This window comes from Rattus norvegicus, chromosome 5 (assembly GCF_036323735.1).
Source record: "Rattus norvegicus strain BN/NHsdMcwi chromosome 5, GRCr8, whole genome shotgun sequence".
In the NCBI taxonomy this organism is placed as follows: domain Eukaryota; kingdom Metazoa; phylum Chordata; class Mammalia; order Rodentia; family Muridae; genus Rattus; species Rattus norvegicus.
The window spans coordinates 157604981-157628564 of record NC_086023.1 but is presented as its reverse complement, the minus strand read 5'-3'; the positions used below and the strand labels follow the sequence as shown (position 1 = coordinate 157628564).

General features: G+C 51.3%; 1 protein-coding gene across 3 annotated transcripts in view; it reads left to right on the top strand.

Annotated features, from left to right (window-relative positions):
* The window catches only part of Igsf21 (immunoglobin superfamily, member 21), a 224327-nt gene that overhangs the window by 166726 nt on the left and 34017 nt on the right, over window positions 1–23584 (top strand). For all 3 annotated transcript variants that reach the window (NM_001271454.2, XM_039109686.2, XM_039109685.2), the window contains exon 4: window positions 17360–17478. In NM_001271454.2, the coding sequence (NP_001258383.1) occupies window positions 17360–17478 (119 nt within the window). The remainder of the gene's footprint in view (window positions 1–17359; window positions 17479–23584) is intronic.

Genomic DNA, 23584 nt, shown 5'->3' with positions numbered 1-23584 from the left:
TGTGAAATGTAATTGGCCTGCCCTACTTTTTAACAGAACGCAGACTGAAGGATTGGGTTTTTGGTGGGCTGACCCGTTTAAGAGCCTTAAGAGGGAGCTGGGAGTTGCAATTTTCCACTGCCAAAGCCGGGCTGTTTTTAGCTTGGCTTTGATGAAGCAGCATGAATCGGGTTCGGCCTGGGGTCACACATCAGCTGACCTCATTGGGAAAGGCCTCCTGCGGGGCTCCAGGCCCAGCTGCTGCCAAGCAGGGAGAGTTAAGGTTTGTTTTACTGATCCGAGTAATTGGTCCTGTGTAGATGCTATTCCTCTCACTGAGCATCCATCCGAAAGCAGAGATCCCCACCCCCCAACTACAGGACACACTGTGAATTGAGTTTTCCAGACCCAGCTCCTGCCCCAGCTGTTCTCAGAGGGACCCCTGAGGAAGACACCTCTCAGGGCCTGTGTTCCCAGTCAGCTCAACCAGTCCTGTCATTCTCTTCTGGCTGAAGTACCTGGCTGACCCCAGGGGGTCAGTGTGTATCAGCTGCTAGGCTATGGGCTGACCCCTGGCTTGTCTGAGGCTTCAAGGTCATAGCATGAGAACCGCCTCCCTGCAGGAGACAATTGCAGGCAGCTGAGCTGATCAATAGCCACACAGTAGGGCCCAGCCAGGTCTGCCCGGCCCTACCCAGGAGCCCACTCTGATGTGTGCTGCTCTGCCATCCTGCGGCTTCGCCTTGAGCCCGTCTTCTGATCCCTTATCCAGCTGTGTTGAGCAGAATGACCTGTGAGGGCTTCCATCCCAGACCAGAGGCGTTTGTGCGATGGTTTTTTGTTTATTATTATTATTATTAGAGTTTGCTTCCAGGGGGGAAAATCAAGATGTGGCGCCTACAGTGACCAGAAGGCAGGGTCAGGCTGTGCATGAGGCCCCAGGCTTTCATGGCTGGCCACAGGCTGGCATAGAACCACAAATTCTCTACCTCATGGCCTTTGCTCCCTCTGTTTGCCCCTTGTGACCCTCTAGCCACTGGGACAGTACCCTCCCTTGGTAGAAACTCTCTGGGCCTCTTTTATGAAGGCAAGAAATCCTACCCTAGCCACACCCTGCAGATATGCTGGTGGCTGTCATTCCACTGAGGATTAGAGTGACTGATGAGGCCATAGCAGGTGTTTCCTCCACAGCTTCTATGAGGACACTGCCCAGATGAATTCCCCGACTTCGAGTCAATAGTGACCAACATGACAACCAGCAGCCTGTGCCTCTGTTTCCTCTTGGAGCTGCTGTGAGGACTGAGATGGGAGAAAGGCACAAACACTAAATAACCTGACCCAGGACACTCACCCTTAGCTAGCCAACCCTGGGAGCTCCCTGCTCATAGAAGGTTCTAGAGTCATTCTTACAGCCATGATTGTCCCCGGTGGCTGAGCTCTGGGGGAGTGTGGAAAGAAGTCAGCTTTAAAAGTCCTCGAAAAGAGTCTGTCAGGAAGCAGGGCTCGGGGCACAGGCGCAGACACAATGCAGGCCTGTCCTCTGGCGTGCTGAGGACAGGTGACCTCGTTCTGGCCTCACACACATAGACGGGCAGCTGTGTTCACTAAACACGCAAGAGTCAGGGGCAGGCAGATCTGAGTTCGAGAACAGTTAGAGCCCCAAGACAGCTAGTGCTACACAGAGAAACCCTGTCTTGAAAAACAAAACAAACAAAAAGAAGAGGAAGGGGAGGAGGAAGAAGAGGAAAAGGGGGGAAAGGAGGAGGAGAAAGAGGAAAAGGGGGGAAAGGAGGAGGAGAAAGAGGAAAAGGGGGAAAGGAGGAGGAGGAAGAAGAGGAAAAGGAGGAAGAGGAAGAGGAGGAAAAGAGGAAGAGGAGGAAAAGAGGAAGAAGAGAAAGAGGAAGAGACAGGAGGAAGAGGAAGAGAGGTGGAAGAGAGGGTGAGAGGCTTCTCACACTTCTCCTCCGCTAACCACCAACTCTGGTCAACATCTGTGACCTTCCTTACGCTGCTCTGGCTGGCTTGTGTAGGGACAAGGGACAGAGTCTTACAAAGAGAGCCAGTAGGATTTCTGGCTCCCTTGATACCCAGCACCCTCCGCCTGATTTCTCTTTGGCCAGTTGCCTAGTTTCTGGTCTGTGTCTCTGCCCAGTGTCCTTTAGTGTAGAGTTCATGCTCACCTTCTGGGCTCAGGTGCCATGGGGTAAGGAAGAAAGGACAGGAGCCTTTTGGTCTCTTGTCCCCACCATGTTCCTCTCCACCGCTGCCCGCAGCTGAGAGCCAGCAGACATGAGCAGCCTGACCGTGAGGGGCTAAATGAATCCATCAGGACCTGGAGGAGGAAGTGGTTTCCATGGTAGCAGGAAGAGGCCAGGAAGGGAGGTCTGGAGAGGAGGCAGGGAGCGGGATGGGAGCTGAATCGGAGAGGCGGTGGACAGAAAATCAGAACGGTGAAGAGTGGACAGGGAATTGAAGGTTCAGGTACCAGGCTATGGGTGTCAGCCTACATGACAAGAAGGAGCAAGATAGGTAGCAGGCCAGACAGAGAATCTCCTACATAGTCCCAGTCTGTCATCTCCCAAGGTCTCTCCTGGACTTAGAATCCCCAGATTGCCCCCCCCTGTGGCTTTTCTTGGACGAAATAAAATGGCAGCTTCCCAAGGGGGAGCAGGTGCCAGGCAGGCTGCCCACTGGTCTACCATAGCCTGTACAGTCTGTGAGGCAGCCTTGACAGAAGGACTTAATGGTCCAGGACAGATGTGTTAGTCTAACCCATCTGTGCCAGGTGAAGGTCCTCCAAAGCTTCCCGGAAAGGACAGGGGAAGGAGAGCCTAGTGGATATCTTTCTACACTCCCCTGCCCTGCTGTACCTCTCCATTACCCCATCCCGTCCCCCACCTGGCCAGCTTGTATATGATAAGATGTGGAACCCACAGAGCGGCTAGAAACCCTTTTCTGTTTCAAAGGCATGAAAATTACACTGGTGGCTTTTAAAGGACCTGGGAAAGGAGCTTGCACAGCCTCCGCCAGGAAAGGGGAGAAAAGAGGAAGAGAAAGCAAAGTGGTACCCAGGTCCCCACGGGGCTAGGCTTTTATTAAACCTGAACACCTGCTCATCTTTCCCCCTCCTCCCTCCACCCTCGTCAGATAATCAATCCCTGGGTCCCCAGCAGGAGTGCCTCAGGTCCCAGGACAGCCTACCACAGGCACCTGGAGTTAGACCCAACTTGTGCCCAGCCAGGCGCCATGTTGGGGTATAATCCCTATATTTCTTAATGCCCCAGCTGGATGCCACAGGTCTGGTCAGAACTCAGAGTGGCCATTGTGGAAGCAGACTCCGCTCCGTTGTTCCTGTCTGTCCGAAGATCAGACCCGACAAATGGGAAAGCGGTAGCCTCTGTTTGCTCCCAGAGGTCACATTAACTAAACTGATTATGGCAGAAAATCTACCACGCGAGTCATTGGCTGTCTCCAAGGCCCGATCACTAACAAAAGGTATTCTTTGTGATACCTTCTATCAAGCCCACCCAATTCCCCTAAACATCAATGACTACCTTCACCCCCATGAAAAAGCCTCACAGCAGCACCTGACCCTCCTCCGATCATCTGACCCTCCTGCATATCAGTTGTCCACCTTCCTTGACGTTCCCAGAGCCAGGGAGTTGTTTTCTATGCCCGTGTGTGTGTGTGTGTGTGTGTGTGTGTGTGTGTGTGTGTGTGTGTAGCGGCTGCATCTTTGGGTAGGGTGTGAATGATGCCAGAGATCTAACTGTCCGACACTGACAGAGTCTCTCACTAGCCTGGGTTTCAGTGAATAAGTTAGCCTGGCTGGCAAGTCAGCCCCAAGGATCTGTCTCCCTGGCCCTGGAATTGGAAAGGCACCCACTCCAGCCTCAGCTTTTATTTTAACATGGAGATCTCTTTTAATTACTGGGCTGGGGGGGGTGTTCCTGAGAACTTTCTGCCTCAGCCCCCTGAGCAGCTGAGACTACAGGTGTGGGTTTCTACCCCCAATTCCTTTGCGGTGCCAGTGACTTTGTTTTCTTTGCTACTTTGTTTCAAAAACAAAACAAAACAAACAAACAAAAAGAAACAAAAAGACCACCTTCAGTGGCTGGGGCTGGAGAGAGAGCCTTTCCTTCTCTCCTGCAGGGGAATGGCTAGACAGAGGGCTGATATCCCCCCAACAACGGTTCAAAGGGATGCTTTGCCTTTGTGAAGGGGTTGGGGGAGAAAATAGACCCAACCTCGCTAGCCTGTGTATGACAAGAACACCATTTCAATTGGATCGCGGAAGCCTGTCTCACATAGACTTCTGCTCACAGCAACCGTTGCCACGGGGCCCTGAGTGCCACCACACATCCACTCCTATGGGAGTGCTTCCTGACACTTTATCAGGTGATCCTTCCTCAAACACCTGCAGGGCTTGCTCTTCTGCTGGGCCCTGTGGCTGGACCCATCCTCTCTTTGGCTGCTGCTGGTCAGTGTCACACCCCTCTCCTCAGTGTTCTTGTCTGTTAAATGTGAGGTGGCCAGCCATTCTGGCATGCTGGACCTGAGGACTTTCTGCGGAAACTGGGCAAGCCAGGGACCCTCTAGGACTTAGATGGTCACCCCGGTAAGATAAGCAGGCTGTAGTGAGCAGCCTGGTAGGGAAGGAACGAAACTATTTGCATCCCTGTATTCACATGACTGTAGGGGAGGTGCCTTTGCACAAGGGACAGGCTCTGTGTGTGTGGAGGCCAGAGGTCAATCTCAAGGATTGTTCCTTAATGCCGTATATTGTGCTTTGAGAGGGTCTCTCGTGGGCCTTTATGGAGCTCATCTATTAGATTAGAATCCTCTTGTCTCTGTCTCCCTCGTGTTGGGATTACAAGTGCTCCTCACCATGGCAAGTGCTCCCCAATATGCAAGGTGCTCCCCACCATGGCAAGTGCTCCCCACCATGGCAAGGTACTCCCCACCATAGCAAGTGCTCCCCAATATGCACTGCTTTTTCACATGGGTTCTGGGTTCTGGGGTGGAAGTTGAACTTAGGCTCTTGCAAGGCAAACACTTTACCACTGAGACGTCTTCTCAACTCCTGGGTCAGCCTCTTCCTCCATCTTCACCACCACTTCCAAGTCACCTTCATCCACCCTTCTCCCGTGGGCTCTTGCAGAGGGCTTTCTGAAAGAGAAAATCTGAATGCATCACAAGAGGTGTGCACAGGTATAAGGCCGTCATTTTTAATTCTAGACTGTTCTGTCCTGTCTCCTGGGGGTTCACCTTCCCTCTTGGTTGCCAAGTGTCTCAGGGATGCGCCCACACTGTGGTGGAGGGTGACTCAAGTATTACCACTTCAGGTGGCTTTCAAGTTTGATGAGACACTCTGCCCTTGGCCTGAGTCCAGAGTCCGGTTCTAAACTAGGCTTGAGTGTAAGTCCATCTCCAGGGGGAATGAAAGTCAGGGAGGCATGAAGCTAGCAGAGGTAGCTGGGAAGAGAGAGGCTCCAGAGAGCAGAATAGAGGAGGGAGTGTGTGTGTGTGTGTGTGTGTGTGTGTGTGTGTGTGTGTGTGTGTGTATGATTAGCTTTCTGACAGCTCTCATGGCTGAGGACCCTGAAGGGCTATGACATCTGTCATTTAATTCTGTCCATTGACACCTGCTATGGTCCATGCATATCCAAGTCCCACCTTCCCATTTGGGGGTTGGAGAAACCCATAGATAGGAACCACCTGGCCTGTTTTGTGGGCAAACTTCAACAGAAGGATAGTCTCAGATCTCAGGGAAAGCCAAGAACAAGAGACTCTGGGTATGTTCACTGGCCAGCTGCAGCCTCAGCTGCCCCGCCCCACCCTATCCAGAACCCGAGAGATGCCGTAGCCCACCCTTGAGTGGCAGGCTCCCTGGGGGATTTCTGTGCTTGCCTAGGGTTAAGCCATGCATCCAGCACACACCTGGGGTCTTCCACTGAGGAGGGCACCCCCCCAGCCAAGTTGTAAGCACCCTTTCCTGCTGTCCTCCCTAGGGCCTAATTCTCCCACCAGTAACTAGTCTGTCTCCCAGGGACACAGAGAGGGACTGTGAGGTTGCCTCTGAGAGGAAGCTAAGAGGCTAAGAAGACAGCTGGGGACAGGGAACAGCTGGGGCTGGCTGAGCAGGCGCACATCTGGACCACTGGTTAAACCGTTCCCAGCTCCAGGCTAAGCCCTTCCAATTGCACAGGCACGGCCATGAGACACAGGGCAGGAACTGCACTTCACCTTTTTATCCTACGTGGAGTAAACAGTTCTTATTAGCAAACACCCGACAGCACCCAAGGCTGCCAGAGACTTTATGGCCATTTTTATTAGCTCTGCCCAGGCAGAGCAGGTGTCAGCATCAGAGGCCATGGCCCTGAACTGAGAGGGAAACAGGTATTTGACAGAGACACACGGGAGGGGGACGGGAGGGGCTACAGAGGCGGGGCGAGGGGGGCAGAGCAGCCAATGGAGACAGCCTGATGGCTTCAAGAGCTGGACAAACTTCAAAACCTCACACTGGGTCTCTTTCTAGCAGGGGTGAGGGACAGCTGAGCCCCGGCAGGCTCTCGGCTCATAAGATTGCAGGGGGTGTGTTTAACCTACTTGCAAGAAAGAACTCTTGCCGGCCCCTCAGAGGCTTGGTTTCCATGCAAACAATGCTGTCCAAATGAAAAGGCGCTCTCATCTCTTCATTAAAGTGCGGCCTCAGAGGACCCATTGCTACCTGAATCCACACTCCTAGCCTGCAACGAGGTGCCGCTCGAGTATAAATGAAGACGTTTGAATTACAAAATGCCTTTTAAATAGAGTGCGTTATCCAAGTTTGGTCCTGAAGACTCTCCTCATTTGATTGCTGGATTTTGGCAAGAGACATGAGGCCACACGCCATTTTCTTCCCTCCATCTGTTCCCTCCTTCCTCCTTTTTGGCCCTGAGCCAGATTTGAGCTTGCAGCTAGGCTGGACTAGATCCTTAGGAGAAAGAAAGCCTGGAGTAGGTAGGCTGTAAGTGTGGGGAGGGATGGGTTGCATCCTCAAGGTCAGGAGATCACCATGGCAGCAGGATGCAGGTGGAGCGGGCTGGATGGGCTGGGGGTGGGAGTGGCAGGAAGGAGGGAGAACAGCCAAGAGATGTCCTGTGCGGAGGAGAGGCTCATGATGGAGGGAAGGAAGGAAGAAGTCTGTCCCTGAACATACCCTACTAGTGCAAGGAATGGAGAAGGGGGGGCAGAGAAATTGGCTTGCATCTCAGAGAGAAACCCAGAGCTCCCCACCAGTCTCCCAACCTGTTTTGTTTGGTTGGTACCGCGACAGCCCGAGGCTTCAGGCTGGGGAAGTTTATACCCCACCATTGAGGGTCACCCAGAGCTTAGGAGCCTTTCCACCCACACCGCACGCCTGCTGCCCACTGGAGTTCACGGGAATAAAGCTCACTGCCTATGAGTCCCTTATCTGGCAAGCAGATTGCCCGGGACAGGTAGTGTAGGAGAGATGCGTCTAGAAGGCTCACGAGTGGCCCCTGTAGAAAGGCAGAGCTCGGTCTGATGAGCTGGCTCAACACGATGGTGCACTTCGTTATCCCAGCAATGGGGAGTCAGCGACAGGCAGATCCACGGAGCTCACTGACCCGCCAACCTAATGATGGAGAATGTCACATCCTAGTGAGAGAGCCAGACTCAAAACACAGAGTGGCTGGCTCCTGAGGAACATTAACTAAAGTTGACCTTTGACCTCTACACACTCACACACACTCACACACACTCACACACACTCACATACATACATACTCTCTCTCACACATACACTCTCTCACACACACACTCACACACACTCACACACACACTCACACATACACACACTCACACACACACTCACACACACTCACATACATACATACTCTCTCTCACACATACACTCTCTCACACACACACTCACACACACTCACACACACACACACTCACACACTCTCTCACACATACACACACACACCCATGTGTGTGTGCAGCCACATACATGTGAACACACTCCCACCCACGCATGTGCTTGTCTGAGCTCGATCCCCGGGGAAAAGAGAAACGACTCCACAAAGCTGTCCCCTAACCGCCAATACATGTCACAGATCACACGCCCAGACACAACACGTGTGTGTGCACTCACTCACACACAAATAATACACTTTAAAAAGAGTTAAATCTGAGAGGATGGGGAGGCTGACTCACCAGGTAAAGGCGCTTATTGCCGAGCTGGACAACCTCTGCCTCCTAGAACTGCTTATGGTAAAAGAAAACTGACCCTCACAGCTTGTCATCTGACATACTTATGCACATCCATGCACATACAATAAATAAATAAATAAATAAATAAATAAATAAATAAATAAATAAATAAATAAATGTGATGAAGAATTAAATGCAAAAATAAAAGCAAAAGACCATTGAGGCACTTATCTGATTCCTTTAAGCAGGGGTTCTCAACCTGTGGATCGCGACTCCTTTGGGGATTGAACAACCCATTCACAGGGGGTAGCATATCAGACATCCTACACATCAAATATTTATGTTACGATTCATAAAAGTAGCAAGATTACAGTTATGAAGTAGCAGCAAAAATAATTTTATGGGTGGGGGGGTCTCCACAATGTGAGGAGCTGTGTTAAGGGTGGCACGCAACGTTAGGAAGGTTGAGAACCACTGGCCTAGAGGACACCCAACCATGCTGTCCCCCCATGATCTCGCAGGAGAAACGAAAGCAGATACATAGGGATGTATTGAAACTGCATGGCTAATAGTGAGAGCCTAAAGCAACACAAGTGCCCATCAGTGGGCAAACAGATAAAGATGCCCACACGGTGGGATGACGTTCACAGCGAGATCCGCACAATGGCGCGTGACTCAGCCACGACCAGGCAGGAGGTGGTGAGGACAGAGGCCACCCGCAAGTGAATGGCAAGTGAATGAAGAATGGAGTTCCAAGGTTAAAGGCTCCGACCCCAGCTTGGTGTTACACCAAGTTAAAGGAATTTTTTTTTTAACGTAGATGGGTAGAGGGAGTCAGAGATAGAGTGTCAGAGAGAGATAGCGTGAGCGTGTGTGTGTGTGTGTGTGTGTGTGTGTGTACGCGCGTGCATGTGTGTGCTATGGCACATGTATGTAGGCCAAAGAGCATCTCTCAGAGATAGTTATCTCCTTCCACAACAGTGACGTACTTTCCTATTTGTGGGGTCCCTGCCACTGTGCAGCACACACCTGGTTAGCTGACCCTCAGCTTCCCAATGACTCTCCTGTCTCCACCTCGCATCTCGCCACAGGAGTGCTGGGATTATAGATGTCGCTCTACTGTATCCAGCTCTTCACATGGGTTTGGGAATCAAACTCAACAGGCACTTGAACCCACTAAGCCATCTTTCCAGCCCAGTGGTCAAAGCTTTAAGAGGTGGGGCCTGGTGAGCGGTCTTTAAGTTATTTACCGCATATCCTTAAAAGGGAGAGCGAGACCTGTTTCTTCCTCACTTGTCTTTTCTGGGCTATTCTGCTTCTCCTTGTCACCCATATTTCATCACAGGCCCCAGAGTATCAAGGCCAAACTGTATGAGCTGAAATCTCTGAAACAGTGAGTCCTTACTTTTGTTTAAGGTGATTGTCTCAGGTATTTTCTTACAGCAGCAAAACTAACACAGAAAAGCAACAAGGTTGCAGACCCCATAAGACACAATTGATAGATTGCTCATCCTTGGTAATGTGTTTCCAGGGGACAGAAAAGGAATCTGTGGCCACAGGGCTAGATAATGAATCTCTGGTCTTCTTGTTTGTTTGTTTATGTGTTTAAATATGAGGTCTCTGTCTGCGTGAGTGCCTGCATGCCAAAAGAGGGCATCGGATCCTATTATACAAGGTTGTAAGATGCCATGTAGTTGCTAGGACTTGAACTCGGGACCTCTGGAAAAGCCGGCAGTGCTCTTAAGCATGAAGCCATCTCTCCAGCCCCAAATCTGTGGTCTTCTAAGCATGGGGGGGGGGATGGATTGCAAAAAGGCATGAAGAAGCTTCAGGGCAATGCATGGGGCCATTATGTTGATGGTGGTCATAGTCTCAATAGGCCGGAACCTGTTAAATATGCCTGCCGTGGAGGTCAGCAGTTAGACTTCAAGAAAACTTAGGGCAAAGCTTAAAACCAGCAAGCATGGGGAAGCAGCCCAGTTGGTGAAACACTTGCTGTGTAACTGTGAGGACCTGAGATCGAACATGATGACCATGTAGAAAGCTAGGCATGATAGTGCCCATTTGCTATCCCGGCAATGAGAGGCCAGAGATGGGACGATCTCTGGAGCCCTCTGGCTGGTGAACCTGCTCCCAAAGGACAGTATCTAAGGTTGACCTCTAGCTTCTACGTACACACACACCTGTGTGCATGTGCAGCCACATGCATGTGAACACCCCCTACACACACACACACACACACACACACACACACACACACACACACACAAATGAACAATAATAATAAAAGCAGAAGAAAGTGAAGATAGAGAATTGACTTGGTGGTTAAGAGCACATGCTCCTCTTCGGGAGGACCCAAGTTCGATTCCCGGCGCCATATTAGATGGCTCACAACCACCTGTATCTCCAGCTAGGGGCATTTGTTGCCTCTGGAATTCTGTGCATCCCTGTGCACAGACACGTGCACATAATTAAAGATAAAAATATTAACGTAGCAAAATTTAAAGTGTAGAAAACCCCAGCAGAATGATGAGGCTCTTGGGATACATGCTACACAATGGGAAAACTCACCTAGCACACTACAAAAGCCCCAGAGGCGACAAGGTGGGACTGGCTTATTATTAATCATATTAATTATTAATTATTATTTTTTATTTTATGATGACCTTGTTCCTGAGGCAGGTTCATTACTCTCCAGCTAAGTTCTTCTGAGAAGAAGGGAGGTGTCTATGCAGACAGGACAGAAAAACAAGTGCCCAGTGTCTCCATTCAAGCGTGCATCTCTGTCTGACTCCTGGCTACAGACTAAGCCCTGAGAGCAGCATGAGGCAGTGGCTTAATAATTTGTCTTAAAATTTTAATCAATTAATGGCGCAGGAGAAAGTAGGGCAAGCGCTGAGAGTCTGCCAGGCACGATTTTCTGCATTTGCGTGCTCCTTCACTGGGTCTCTTTAAAGGTCCATCGCTGGCTTTCCCAGTTCCCCAGCAAGGCTACACAGTTGAACCCTGCATCCTTTTCCTGGTCAGGTTCCTAAGTTCACTGCCCGTATTCTGGAAGAGGCTGACACTCTCTTCTCCGTGGCAAATCAAAGCCAGGACAGGAGAGATGAACAGAGGGGCTGAAAGCCTGCTGCACCCTGACAGGAGATCCCCTGGATGCTCTGAAAGCTTGAAAAGAATTCAGAGAAGCACAGAGTCATCTTTTTTTTTTTTTCAGAAGGGGGAGCATATGACTCTCGTTACCTGGGGAAGTAGCAGGCTCAGAATAGAAACACACAGGGCCAGTGGAGGCCAAATCACTCAGGAAGGAATGAGGAGCAAAGGCAAATACAGTGGGGTAGGGAGAGCGTCTGCCTCCTTACCTGCCTCATTCCGGGGCCCCTACCTGCTCACATCATGACTAGGGTTATGCTACATCTTGTCTGTGTGCCTCAGTTTCCTTTTCTGGGCACTGAGAGGTCATAGCCCTACAAGTAAGGTTCAGTGTATTGGGGAAAAGCTCACTTCGAAACCTCCACTGTGGATATCTGCAAAGGCCAGCACCTCTAGACCTAAAATTCTATGTGGTATTAGTGCCATACCCAATCATCAGATAGGAAAATTGAGGCTCTGAGAGGCCAAACAGACTCAGCAAGTACCACAAGCTGGCCAGGTTCACAAGAGACCCTGGTTCTTAACAACTTTCTGCTGACCTGAAAGTCCAGATACTCGGGAATACTTAGCTAGGGGCCAAGAAGTTTCCAGGGCACCCCTGGACTGGGAGGGGGTGTGGATGAATGGTCAGACACAGAGAGGAAAGATCTGGGTCTGTCTCCACAGAGGATGAACAGCCAGGGCAGCCCTCCTGGCAAAGGCAGCTTGAGAGTTCTATGCACCACCAGGATCTATGTCACTGGACACTCATGCTGCATCAGCCCTAAGTGGTGCCCTTGGATGAGCCCTGGTGGTCTTCCCAATCATTTTGTGAGCTGTGTAACAGATGAGGAAACAGCCTGAGAGAAGTCACATGATTTCCTAAGAGGTACAAATGAGGACCAGGACTGAGCTGGGAATCACATATTAATCCAATAGTCAGATTTAACCTGAGCGTGCCACTCCACTGAACTGCTGGGGTCAGGGATGATGGTTACAGGCTTTCCATGGGGACAGGAAAGAGGGAGACACTCCAAGTAGAGACAGAGTATCTGGGGCCAGAGAGATGGCTCAGCGATTAAGAGCACTGACTTTCAGTTCTCCCAGAGGTCCTGAGTTCAAATTCCAGCATCACATGGTGGCTCACAACCATCTGTAAAGGGATCTGATGCCCTCTTCTGGTGTGCATGAGCTCCAGTGTACTCATATGTAATAAATAAATCTTTTAAAAAAGAGAGAAAGATAGAGTATCTAGCTATCTCTACCCCACCACAAGGCTCAACCTTGCAGGACACACAGGTCTAAATGCTGAGGCACGTGATTGGTCTAGATTCCAGAACATTTATAGGCACAGATCAGAGGGCACACAGTAGGTCCAGAGTCCAGGACACACAGTATGCCTGAATGCCAAGGCATACAGTTGGTCCAAACATCAGAGCACACAGTAGGCTGATATGCTAGGGCATACAGTAGGTCTAGATGTAGTTCACATAGTAGGTCTAGATGCAGGTCACACAGTAGGTCTAAGTCTGTGTGCAGATGTGGCCCTCGGGCCCTGCGCCCTGCAAAAGCCGCAGTGTCCAGCCCTTATCCTCACCTGGATGAGGTTCAGACCAGCAGGCAAAGGCAACGTTTCTGCTCCTCCTGTTCCCTTGTTCCCAGCTTTTCACAAACACAATTACTCGCCCTTCGGAGATGCCGTCAGTGTTGGTAAACTCCAGCCGCTAAACTGCATCGCCCCTATCTGCGCACAAACTCTACAGTTATTAATAGTTTATCGATCTGATCCCAGGCCACTGTTGACGAGAGCGGCCTCCTCCCCACCCCCGCGGCCCCCTGTTGCCTGTGAAGGCCTTCTCTATCCAGCCTGCAGATCAATGCCAGTCAGTGCTGGGGGCTGGGCGGGCTCTGGGCCACTTAATCCACTTTCAGAGAACAACAGCGAAAGCAAGATCTCAGGGTTTGATGAAGGAGAGGAGGCGGTTAGGTCCGGATCAAAGCGGTGACCTGGCAGCTTTGGATCGGAGATGAGAACCAGACAGGATGAGGCTGCGTCCTTCCGTACGGATTCAGACGGTAGCCAAGATAGGAGAAAGGCAGCGTGGGAGTGCCCGGGACACTCTTATCTTGGCTGCTTTCCCGTGATTTAAGATTATCCAAAGTAAAAATGTTATCTTTCAAAGCAGAAACAAGATGTCTGCAGGAAGAACCGGCCATAACAGAAAGGCCAAGACTAGAGGAAGGGATCAGGGGGCCGAGGAGTCTCTGTAGGCAAATCCTGGTCTTTTTTTTTTTTTCTCCCAAATGTTGAGGCAGCTTTCAAAGGAGTTTAGGCTGATGAGGACTTGGTTTGACTTCTTCGTGGAAGGGATATAAAAGGGTCCAGAAACCGCACTTAAACCCCGAGCTTGGCTTCAGGTGAGAAGGGGGGATTGGGGATATAGTGTAGGACCCGTGAAGAGGTGGACGCCCAGGACCCAGCCACTCACTGCCTGGGACTGTGGAACAAGAGCTGTCAAATGTGCTCGGGCTAAGTGATGTGGGTTAATGGCCCGGCCAGGCCAGGCCAGGCATGAAACCTGGAGCCCAGTGAGGGCGCCAAACTGTGCTGTACGAATAGACCCAGATGGGAGGCTGTCTTTTCTTAAAAGCATCAAGTCCATCGTGCTGTCTTCAACACCACCTGTGAGATGCCGCCCACACAACATATTGCTTATGTTACCCTTCCTTGAGCGTGTCATCAAGCAGAATGATTCCTAAACATGTCCCCAGCGCTGGGATCACATAAACATATCTGCATAGACATGCCCATTGGGTGGTCACCTGCACGCCTCCACTTAGGCGTCAGCTGTGCCCCTTACTGTCTGATGACATCACCCAGGAGCCTCTGGCTACACCCGTGTCCCCCCCCCAGCCTGTTTCTTTACACGCCCCCTGCACCTGTCTCCCTCGAAAGGCACTTAAGCAGGTCGACCGCATAATAGACACCTGTGAGGAGAGCCGAAACATGTCACTTAAGGTGTCTGTCACTCAGCTACCAAGCACGTTACTGCTCTCGATCTAGCTGTGCCACAAAGAAGATCATTCCCAGGGGAGACAGGTTCCCTGCTGTTCCCACTGTCAAGGCTCTCGCTTAAGGGAGGAGGAGGCAGGCAGGGGAGGGGGAGCGGCATCTCCCCCCCTCCCCACAAAAAGGGCGCTCCCCGCACTTCAGTCCTTCCTGACAGTGAGGAGACCAGATGGCAACCTCTGTGTAGTCTATGGAAATGAGGGTGTTGTTTATGCTAATGAGCGCTGGGTGCTCTCCGAGGGAGGGGCGGATGGGGAGCTGGCTCAGCTCAAAGTGACAACTGCTTAGGAAGAGGCTAGGAGCCCAGGTGGGGGGAGTGGCGAGCAGCACGTGGCTGGGGGGAGGGGGTGGGAGGGGATGCAGCGAAGTGACTTACAGGCAAAAGAAGCTGACACAGGCTAGAACCTGAGGTTAAACTGTTCATCACATACAAATGAAAAAGAGGCTTGGTGCAGGCAGATGGGGAGGAGGGATGATGGCTCGCACAGAAGGGGCCTCCCAGCTCAGGGGTCACCCAGGAAGAGCCTGGAGCTGACACTGGCCTCTCCATCCCCCATGAGCAGGATCATGAACAAATACAGGTGTCTCCCCTGGTTTCCTGTCCACTTTGGGAACATGAAGATCAATACTGACACAGGGTCCTTGGAAACAGGCCAGTATAGGCTGCGACTTGATGAAATTTAAATTTGCCCAGCTCAGTGCCAAGCTGAGGTGCCTGCTGGTGAAAGCGCTCCATGCCCCTTGGTAAGAATTCTCTCCTCCTGGGGGCATCACAGGATGAGGACTACTCATGCCTCTGGGCAGGTGTGAGCAACATCCTCAAGGGTTTATCGGAGTCCATCTTCACTGTGCTTCTGGGTAGCATTGTCTCCATTTTTTTTTTGGTTCTTTTTTTCGGAGCTGGGGACCGAACCCAGGGCCTTGCGCTTCCTAGGTAAGCGCTCTACCACTGAGCTAAATCCCCAGCCCCATTTTTTTTAAAATAAGAAAGTGGGTGTTCCCCAAAGTCATGAGCTCCAAAAGGGGGGAAGTATAATTTGAACTCAGTTCTTAGAGCGCTTTGTGGTCTAGATGGCAGAAACGGCAGCCATCGTTGTGACTGTACCCTCCGGGAGAAATAAAGGCATACCAAATCATTCTAGCATGACCTGGCCATGTAGACCTTGAGATCTAGATCAGGAGTCATCAGACTGTGCTCTGTTTACCCACAGCTTGTGAACTGAGTATGTCCTAACAATCTTAAATGGTTGGAAGGGGGAAAAGGAAAGCATGAGTGTGTTCTGTGCCAGGAACTTTCTAAGCAGCACAAAGCTTGACAACTACAAGTACAGTTTTATTGGAACCCCAAGCGCACTGATTGGTTGACAGACTCCCTTCAACTGTCTGTGCCCTGTGAGGGAACAGTGAGAAGCCTTAAGTGAGACCACCTTCAAGTAGTCTTATTCGGATTATGTTCTTAAATTGTGTTTGCATGGATGTTTTGCCTGCATATACATATGTGCTCCATGTGTGTGCAGTACCTGTAGTGGCCAGAAGAGGGTGCCCTAGAACTGAAGTTACAGACAGCTATGAGCCACGTGTGGGTGCTGGGAATCAAGCCTGAGTCCTCTGCGAAAACAAGTGCTCTTAACCACTGATCCATCTCTCCCAGTCCCCAAGCTTGTCTGTCTGTCTGTCTGAATTTGGCCATGTGTATCTGTGTCTGGGGCAGGTATTCACATGAGTGCAGGCGCTCACAGGGGTTGGGGGAGAGGTGTCAAATTCCCCCCTTCCCCACAGCTGTTTTGAAGACCAGCCTCAAAGGGGAACGAAGCATGAGGTGTTCGCTCTTGAACCTTTCCAATGAAAACACAAGAGGGAACCATTAGGGGGACTCCCATACCCCAGGCAGAGTCACCACCTCCTAGCCCAGCCTCTGCTGAGCATGGGTGCGTAGCATTGGTCAACCTCCCTGTGTCCACCAGAGTGGGGATTCCTCGGAGACAGGAATTTACATTGTGTTTCTGGGCATAAAATAGCCCCTTGGCAGTATGGAAGGCAGGACTCCAAGGTCCCACATGGTGTTTTAGCTATACAGAGTGGGGAAATCATGACCATCTTGTGTCTCAGTTTCCCTGAGATAATGACCGATCCTGCACCGTGGCTGTGGTAGATTGTATAGGAAAGTACCACCCCACCCCACCCCACCCCACCCCACCCCACCCCCGTCCCCAGGTTTATATATTTAAGTGCTTGGTCCACAGTTGGTAGAACTATTTGGGAAGGATTAGGAGGTGTGGCCTTGTTGGAGAAGGTGTGTCACTAGGGTTGGGCTTTGAGGTTCCAAAAGCTCATGCCAGATTCTCTCTCTCTCTCTCTCTCTCTCTCTCTCTCTCTCTCTCTCTCTCTCTCCTCTCTCTTCCTGCCTCCTGCCTTCAGGTCAGGGTGTAAATAGCTCTCAGCTACTGTTCCAGCTTCAAGATGGACTAACTCTCTGAAGCTATAAGTAAACTCCCAATTGAATGCTCTCTTTTATAAGTTGCCTTGGTCAAGGTTTCTCTTCACAGCAGCATAACAGTAGGTAAGACAATGGTGGTAATCAGGAATGAGTCGGGCCAGAACTCTCACTGGTGGCAGCTAAACCCAGCCGCTCTAATCCTGCATCACCCACAGGGCTAGGACAGTAACACACGACTAGTCCAGCAGTTGAGTTGCTGCTCCCGGGCACAGATTTGGCTCAGGCTGAACATACACACGCTGGCCACACCCCCTCCTGAGCCGCAGCACCAGCACAGAGCCTGTATATGGTGGGTGATGCACAAATGTGGTCCTTCCTCCCAGCCCAGACCACAGGTGTGCAACGTCTTTGCAGAGTGGATGAGTGGAGCCCGGACAGGTTGGTATACAGGTTGGCCTCCTGGAGCACTGCCTACTCACCCCTGCAATATCAGCCTCATTCTTTCATCTGCTTCTCCGCAGGCTGCCTGAGGTCCGGATCTCAGACAATGGTCCCTATGAGTGCCACGTGGGGATCTACGACCGAGCCACGAGGGAGAAGGTGGTCCTCGCCTCGGGCAACATCTTCCTCAACGTCATGGGTGAGTCAATGCCCCGGGAAGGAAGGGCACAACAGACTGTCCTGAGACACCTTGTTAAATCCCTGTGGTGTCTGTACAGAATCATCTACTGCCCTTGCCTGGGAGGAGGGAAAAGCCAGACCGTGGCGAGCTGTGATTGTGGAACCTGGACCCAGGCACTTCTTGTTAGGGACTCATTGTCTTCCCAGTCTCATGCTGTAAGAACCCAGAGTCTGCTTCATCCCTGACTCTCATAGGCTAGGTATATGAAGGACTGTTTGCTGATTGGATTAGAGGAGTCACAGAGGGAAGAATGGCTGGTGTCCAGGGACGGCAGGCTACCACAGCCTTGAGCTTTTTCACAGAAGGTTGGCAAGGGATGTCAGTCTCTAGAGCCACCCAATTATAGACCCCGTGGCGTGGTAGGGCTAGAGGAGAGAGGCTCCAAGCCTGTGGCTAGTGCAGCTGCTTTCCCCAGCCTGAGGCCAAGGTTGTATCAGCAGAAGCCCCAAGGAGCAAGAGCTATGAGAATCCTCTACAGGGGCTGACTGCCAGAGCCTCTAGGGAGAGGACCCAGAACCTCAGATGTGACACACTGTAGAGACTCCCTCCCTTTTCCTCTTGGGCTTTTCTGGGAGTATTGAAAGTCCAGGAAGTTAGAGAACATTCTGGGCTAAGTATGGAGGCCTCCCCGGTTCTCACTTTGGCTCTGTACCTCTGTTTATGCATCTGTGGCATGGGATGGTCATACTAGTCTCTGTCCAGTTGATGTGTCATTGACTGAATCGACTCTCACCCAGACTCAGTTTCCCCGCTGGAGATGCAAAAGCCATGTTCTGAGTAGTCCCAGGAAGTTGCACCAGCATCATGCTCTTTAGGGCATTCTGTTGTCACTCCTCTGGAGGAGCGCTTGGGTTTGGCCTTGACCCAGCCTCCGCGTCTCTGTTTTTCCTATCAAATAATATTTGTCAGGGCAACAAAGCCTGCTAGACTCTGGCAATCGATGAGAACACAAAAGCCCTGCGGAAAGTCCTCGATCTGGGGAAATTGAAAACCCACAAAGGTTTGCAGACCTTGGGAGCAACATTGATTCCACCACCGTAGCTCGGGTAGGAGATGGCACAGCTGGGCAGACTGGCCGGCTCCTCTGACAGAGCATGCTCAGTGCTCAGCCCTGCAAATGGCCACCCTGGGGAAGAAATGCGGCTCAGCCTACACCATCCAGGGTCTCACAGCCCAGTGAGAAATCCAGGCCCCATTGATTACTCGTCAAATGTTTGTGGAACATCCCGGGCACCTTCTCTGTGTCCTTAAGCAGGGACAAACTTTGAATAGAATGAAGCTCCTGTCTTTGGCGAGTTTGCGGTGTAGGATGTGAGCCAGTCAATCCGGGCATAAGACGCATGCGCAGATGAAGCAGTAGCTTTCCAGTGTCTGCAACGGGTGCTAGGAGACACACAGAGTAGAGCGATGGGTAAAGAGGATCCGCAACGGGAGGCCATGCTAACTAGGAGAGGAGGAAGCAGAGAAGGCCAAGTCCCTCTGGGGCCACTGGGTGCTTAGCTAGGTCTTTGTACCTATCCACACATGGTGGCTATCCCACCTCACGGCTAACCAGGAAGGAAGGTCTATCCTGAACCCTGTTTATTTTTGTTCGTTTTGGATTTTGAGACAGGATCTCATGTCGCTCAGGCTGGCCTCAAGCTCGCTACTTAGCCAATGGGGGCCTTAAACTTCCAATCCTCCCTTCTGCTTCTACCTCCCAAGTGCTGGGATTACAGGTGTGTGCCACCATGCTCAGTTTGTGAGGTTCTGGGAACCGAACCCAGGACTTCATGCACGTGAGTACTCTACCCAGCCAGCAACACGCCTGGCCTTATGAGGAACGTTTTGTAGATGCCTTTCTGTGTGAACAGTGTTTATGGCTCTCCAGAGCCTTGAGTCATCTGAGGAGTGAAGGTTCTGGAAGCCTGGGGTGCTTCTGGGAATGGTGTGGGCAAGGAGGGCGTTCTGCCCACTTGACCTCCCAGCCTCCTCTTTAGAGTCCACCCGTCTTTGACTCTGATGTCCACCTGTCTTGCCCTGTAGAAGAAACAGGATCTGCTGCCACCTTGAGAAAGGCAGCAGCCACCCACATGCCATGCCAGCTGTGGAAGTCTCCCCTCTGATGACATTTCGCCCCACCCACCCACCATGTCACTATGGAAGCGTCCTTCCTGTCCTTAGTGGTCTGCACCCAGTGACTCAGCAACTATCAGTCAAAATCTGGGAGGGTATGGCGATGTCTTTGCCCATGAGTTGTTGGGCGCGTGTGTGTTGCGTGTCTTTGACCTTGTGTGTATGCGGAGAGCAGAGGAAGATATTAGGTGTCCTCTGTCACTCTCGGCCCAGTGGCAGAGTCTTTCCATGAACTGGAAGCTTGAGTTTTTCAGCCAGACTGGCAGCTAGCAAGCCCCAGCAGGCCCCTCTCTTCCTGGGAGAGTGTTTACAGGGAAGGGTGCTGGGATCTGACCTCCAGGCCAGCTGTTAGCACGGCAGAGTCCCTTAACCGCTGAGCCATCTGTCCAGCTCAAAGAGGCTTTACTTTTAGTCATCCATTTTCTTATGTGAGTGTGTGTGTGTGTGTGCACTCACACATGCATACACTTGCATGTGAGCACCCATGTGTTTGCATGTGTGAAGAGTGCATGTACCTGGGCACCTGCGTATGGACACCAAGCTTGACATCGAGAGTCATCCTCAATCGCTCTCCTACTCTATTCGTGGAGGCAAGGCCTCCCAATTGAACCCAGAGCTTGCTGATGCAACTAGGTCACCACACCTTCCCACCATTTACATGGACTTGGGGAAAGGGGACTTGAACTCTGGTTCTCACACTTGCACCACAAGCTTTTTAACCCCTGAGCCATCCCCCAGCCCTGAGAGGTTTTCTAAATTATACTTGCAAGGCAGGACAGGACCCCAGGTTTGGGAGTACGGAGAGCCTCTGGCATAGTGGATTGTGTAGCGCCCAGGGCCCGGTCCACCTTCATCAAAACCACTGCACACCATCAGTCCATCCCAGCTGCTCGCGGAGGCCTCTGGGCAGAGATGAAGCTGAGAGAGTGGTTGTAATTTCACGCCTCTCACATCCCGCTATGTGGTGGGAAAGACATTTGGGAGGCCCGTGAGCGACACTCAGGGTGTGTGCTGCATGCAGCCATTAAAATGCTTCTATGCAAGCTGCCGACAAATCCGGAGCCAATGTGAGAGCTGTGTGCTGGGCTCTGGGAATGTGCTCCACACAGTCACGGGAGTGTGGTGAAGCTACCTCCTGGAGATGCAGGTCATAGGGGTGAACGAGCTAAAGGGCTTGCGTTACAAGCAATTAAACATAATGAGGCCCGGGCTCATCACCCCTACCAGAGCTGAAGTCTTCCTCCTGTGTGGCCAGGGGCAGCACCTTGGTCATAGGTCACGGCATTTTCCCTGCACTGGTCCCACCTCAGCGCACACACCAAGGCTGGTCACATGTCTCTGCAAGGGCTCTTACAGACTGTTGTCCTTTTTTACAGAGCAAGGAACAGAGGCCCTGAGAGACCTGGCATGTGAGGGACAGAGTGTGGGACTAGGAGCTCCTATATGGCTTATCTTGTCCACAACTAGCACCCCTGACTCCCCCCATACTCTCAAGAGAACACCCCTACCTTTGACACGGCTTGTTTGTAACCCAAATACCCACTATCCTGACGTGTAGGCCACAGGCCTCACTCAGAGCACTGGAGCATCTGGCTCTGAGCTCTCCTATAGTGAGGTAGGGCTGTGATACCTGGGCAAGGATGAAGGGTTCTGTGGTGAGAGAGGAAGCATTCACATTGTCTTCATGCCACTTCCCTCTCTGCAATCTCTACCTAGAACAACCCTTCCCCCTTGGCCCCTCCTAACGGAGCACCGAACTTGGCATCCTGCGGACCAGATGACAAACTCCAGTTAAGTCAGTGTCAACTCTGACTCGGATGACACATGCCATTCAACTTCTTTTCCAGTGAAAAGTAAAATAAAATAAAATAAACAATAATACACAACGTCTATTTTTAAAAGACAGACTCTCGGGGCTGGAGAGATGGCTCAGCGGTTAAGAGCACCCGACTGCTCTTCCAGAGGTCCTGAGTTCAATTCCCAGCAACCACATGGTGGCTCACAACCATCTGTAAAGAGATCCGATGCCCTCTTCTGGTGTGTCTGAAGACAGCTGCAGTGTACTTATATATAATAAATGAATAAATAAATCTTTAAAAAAAAAAAAAAAAGACAGACTCTCATGTAGCCCAGGCTGGCCTCAAACTCATTGTTGCAACCAGCCCCAACCTGAACTTTTCTTTTGAAAATTCACCTATTTTTATTTTATGCCTGTGAATGTTTGGTCTACATGTGTCTGTGCATCACATGCATAAAAACATGTATGCAGCGCCTACAGAAGCCAGAAGAGGGTGTCAGAGTCCCTAGAACTGGAATCACAAGTGGTTGTTAGCTGTTGTGTGGGTGTGGGGAATTGAACCTGCGTCCTCTGCAACAGCAAGCAGCCAGTGCTCTTAACCACTGAGCCAGCTCTCCAGCCTCTGGAGCTTTTCATCTTCCTGACTCTTTCTCCCAAGGGATGGAAGTATAGGCTGCACCATGCCTGGTTTTCTGAGGTGCTGAGGACAGAACTCAGGGCTTGACGCATGCTCTGTAAGACTTCACCAGCTGAGCCCAGAACAATAGATCAGAAAATGACTCCTGTCCTCAGGGTCCCTTTCCCATCCAGTCTTCATTTGGGAAGTGTTTATTAAAGAGCTAGCAAGCATGTCCAACCCTCAGTGCAGACAGTGTGTGTGGCCCCAGTCATTCACCAGCATCTGGAACTCACCTGAAACGCTAGGAGATACACGTCACAGTTTATAGATGACATCATATGGCAAGGTCAAAGGAATGGACATGCCTGTGGCACATTCCAGGTATCGCCCTGTGCACTGGAACAAGAGAGACAAAAGTGTTGTGTACTTCAGGTGCAGGGTGGGCTCGGAGCATGTACAACAATCATACGATGTGCCCAAAAGTGGTCAGGAACTAGCAGAGAGGTGGTGATCATTCTGGACACAGCCCCTTGGAGAAGGTGGCATTTGGAGAAGGTACGATGGTCGCTGAGTAGTTCCTTAGTCAGCAGCCCCTACCCCCAATTCTGCACTAAGCCAGGAGTCCAGCAGAGAGTGAGACAGGGTCCTCACATCTGTGACCTGCCTTCCAACAGTGATGGCACAGGTTGAGATGCCCACATGGGAACTGTACGTTCATTTCCCAGGCCTGCCTGGAGCTTGGTGCTAGATGGCGGCCATAGTGACTGGTGGCTAATGACTGTCACCACACCACCCTCACCAATCTGTTCCCTGACACATGCCTCCTTCATGCAAGTTGGTCTCTGCATCATACGCTACTTCTTTCCAGGAGGCCTGTCTACTTTTCTTTCCTTCTGATTTATTTTATTTTTTGGAACCAAGGGTGACCTTGAACTTGCGGTATTCTTGTGTCTACCTCCAGATGGCCGGGTTTAGAGACATGTGTTGGCACAGCAGGTTTATACAATTCTGGGGATCCGACCCAGGGCTTGGTGCGTGCTGGGCAAGCACTGTACCAGTGGAGTCACGTCCCAGTCTGCTCTCTACCCTTCCTCCTTCTGAGGACACAGGTCCTTAGCTTAAGACGCACCCTGACGCAGTGCATCTCAGTCTAATTACATGCATAAGGTCACACTCTCGGGGACTAGACCTTAGGACTCACCATAGGTTTGGGGAAACAAAGTCAAACCACGACAGTAATGGAGCGAGGAGGAAGGAGGCTGTGATTGGGAAGCCACTGCTCTGTGTTCCCAGAGACATGGTCACCCATGGTTGTGCGGTTAACACGTCAGGCTCGACTGTTCACGTCCTCTCTCAAGGACACTCAGGTGCTCAACTAGGTAGTCCTGCTGCTTACCCTTTAATAGAGAGGGAAAAGAAAGGCGGCGTTCCTTGCCTGGTTTCCCTAGCCAGAAAATAGGGGGCGGGGGTGGGGACGAAGATTTATCCTAGGCCATCACTATTAATCTTAGTCCTGGTCACTGTTTTATTGC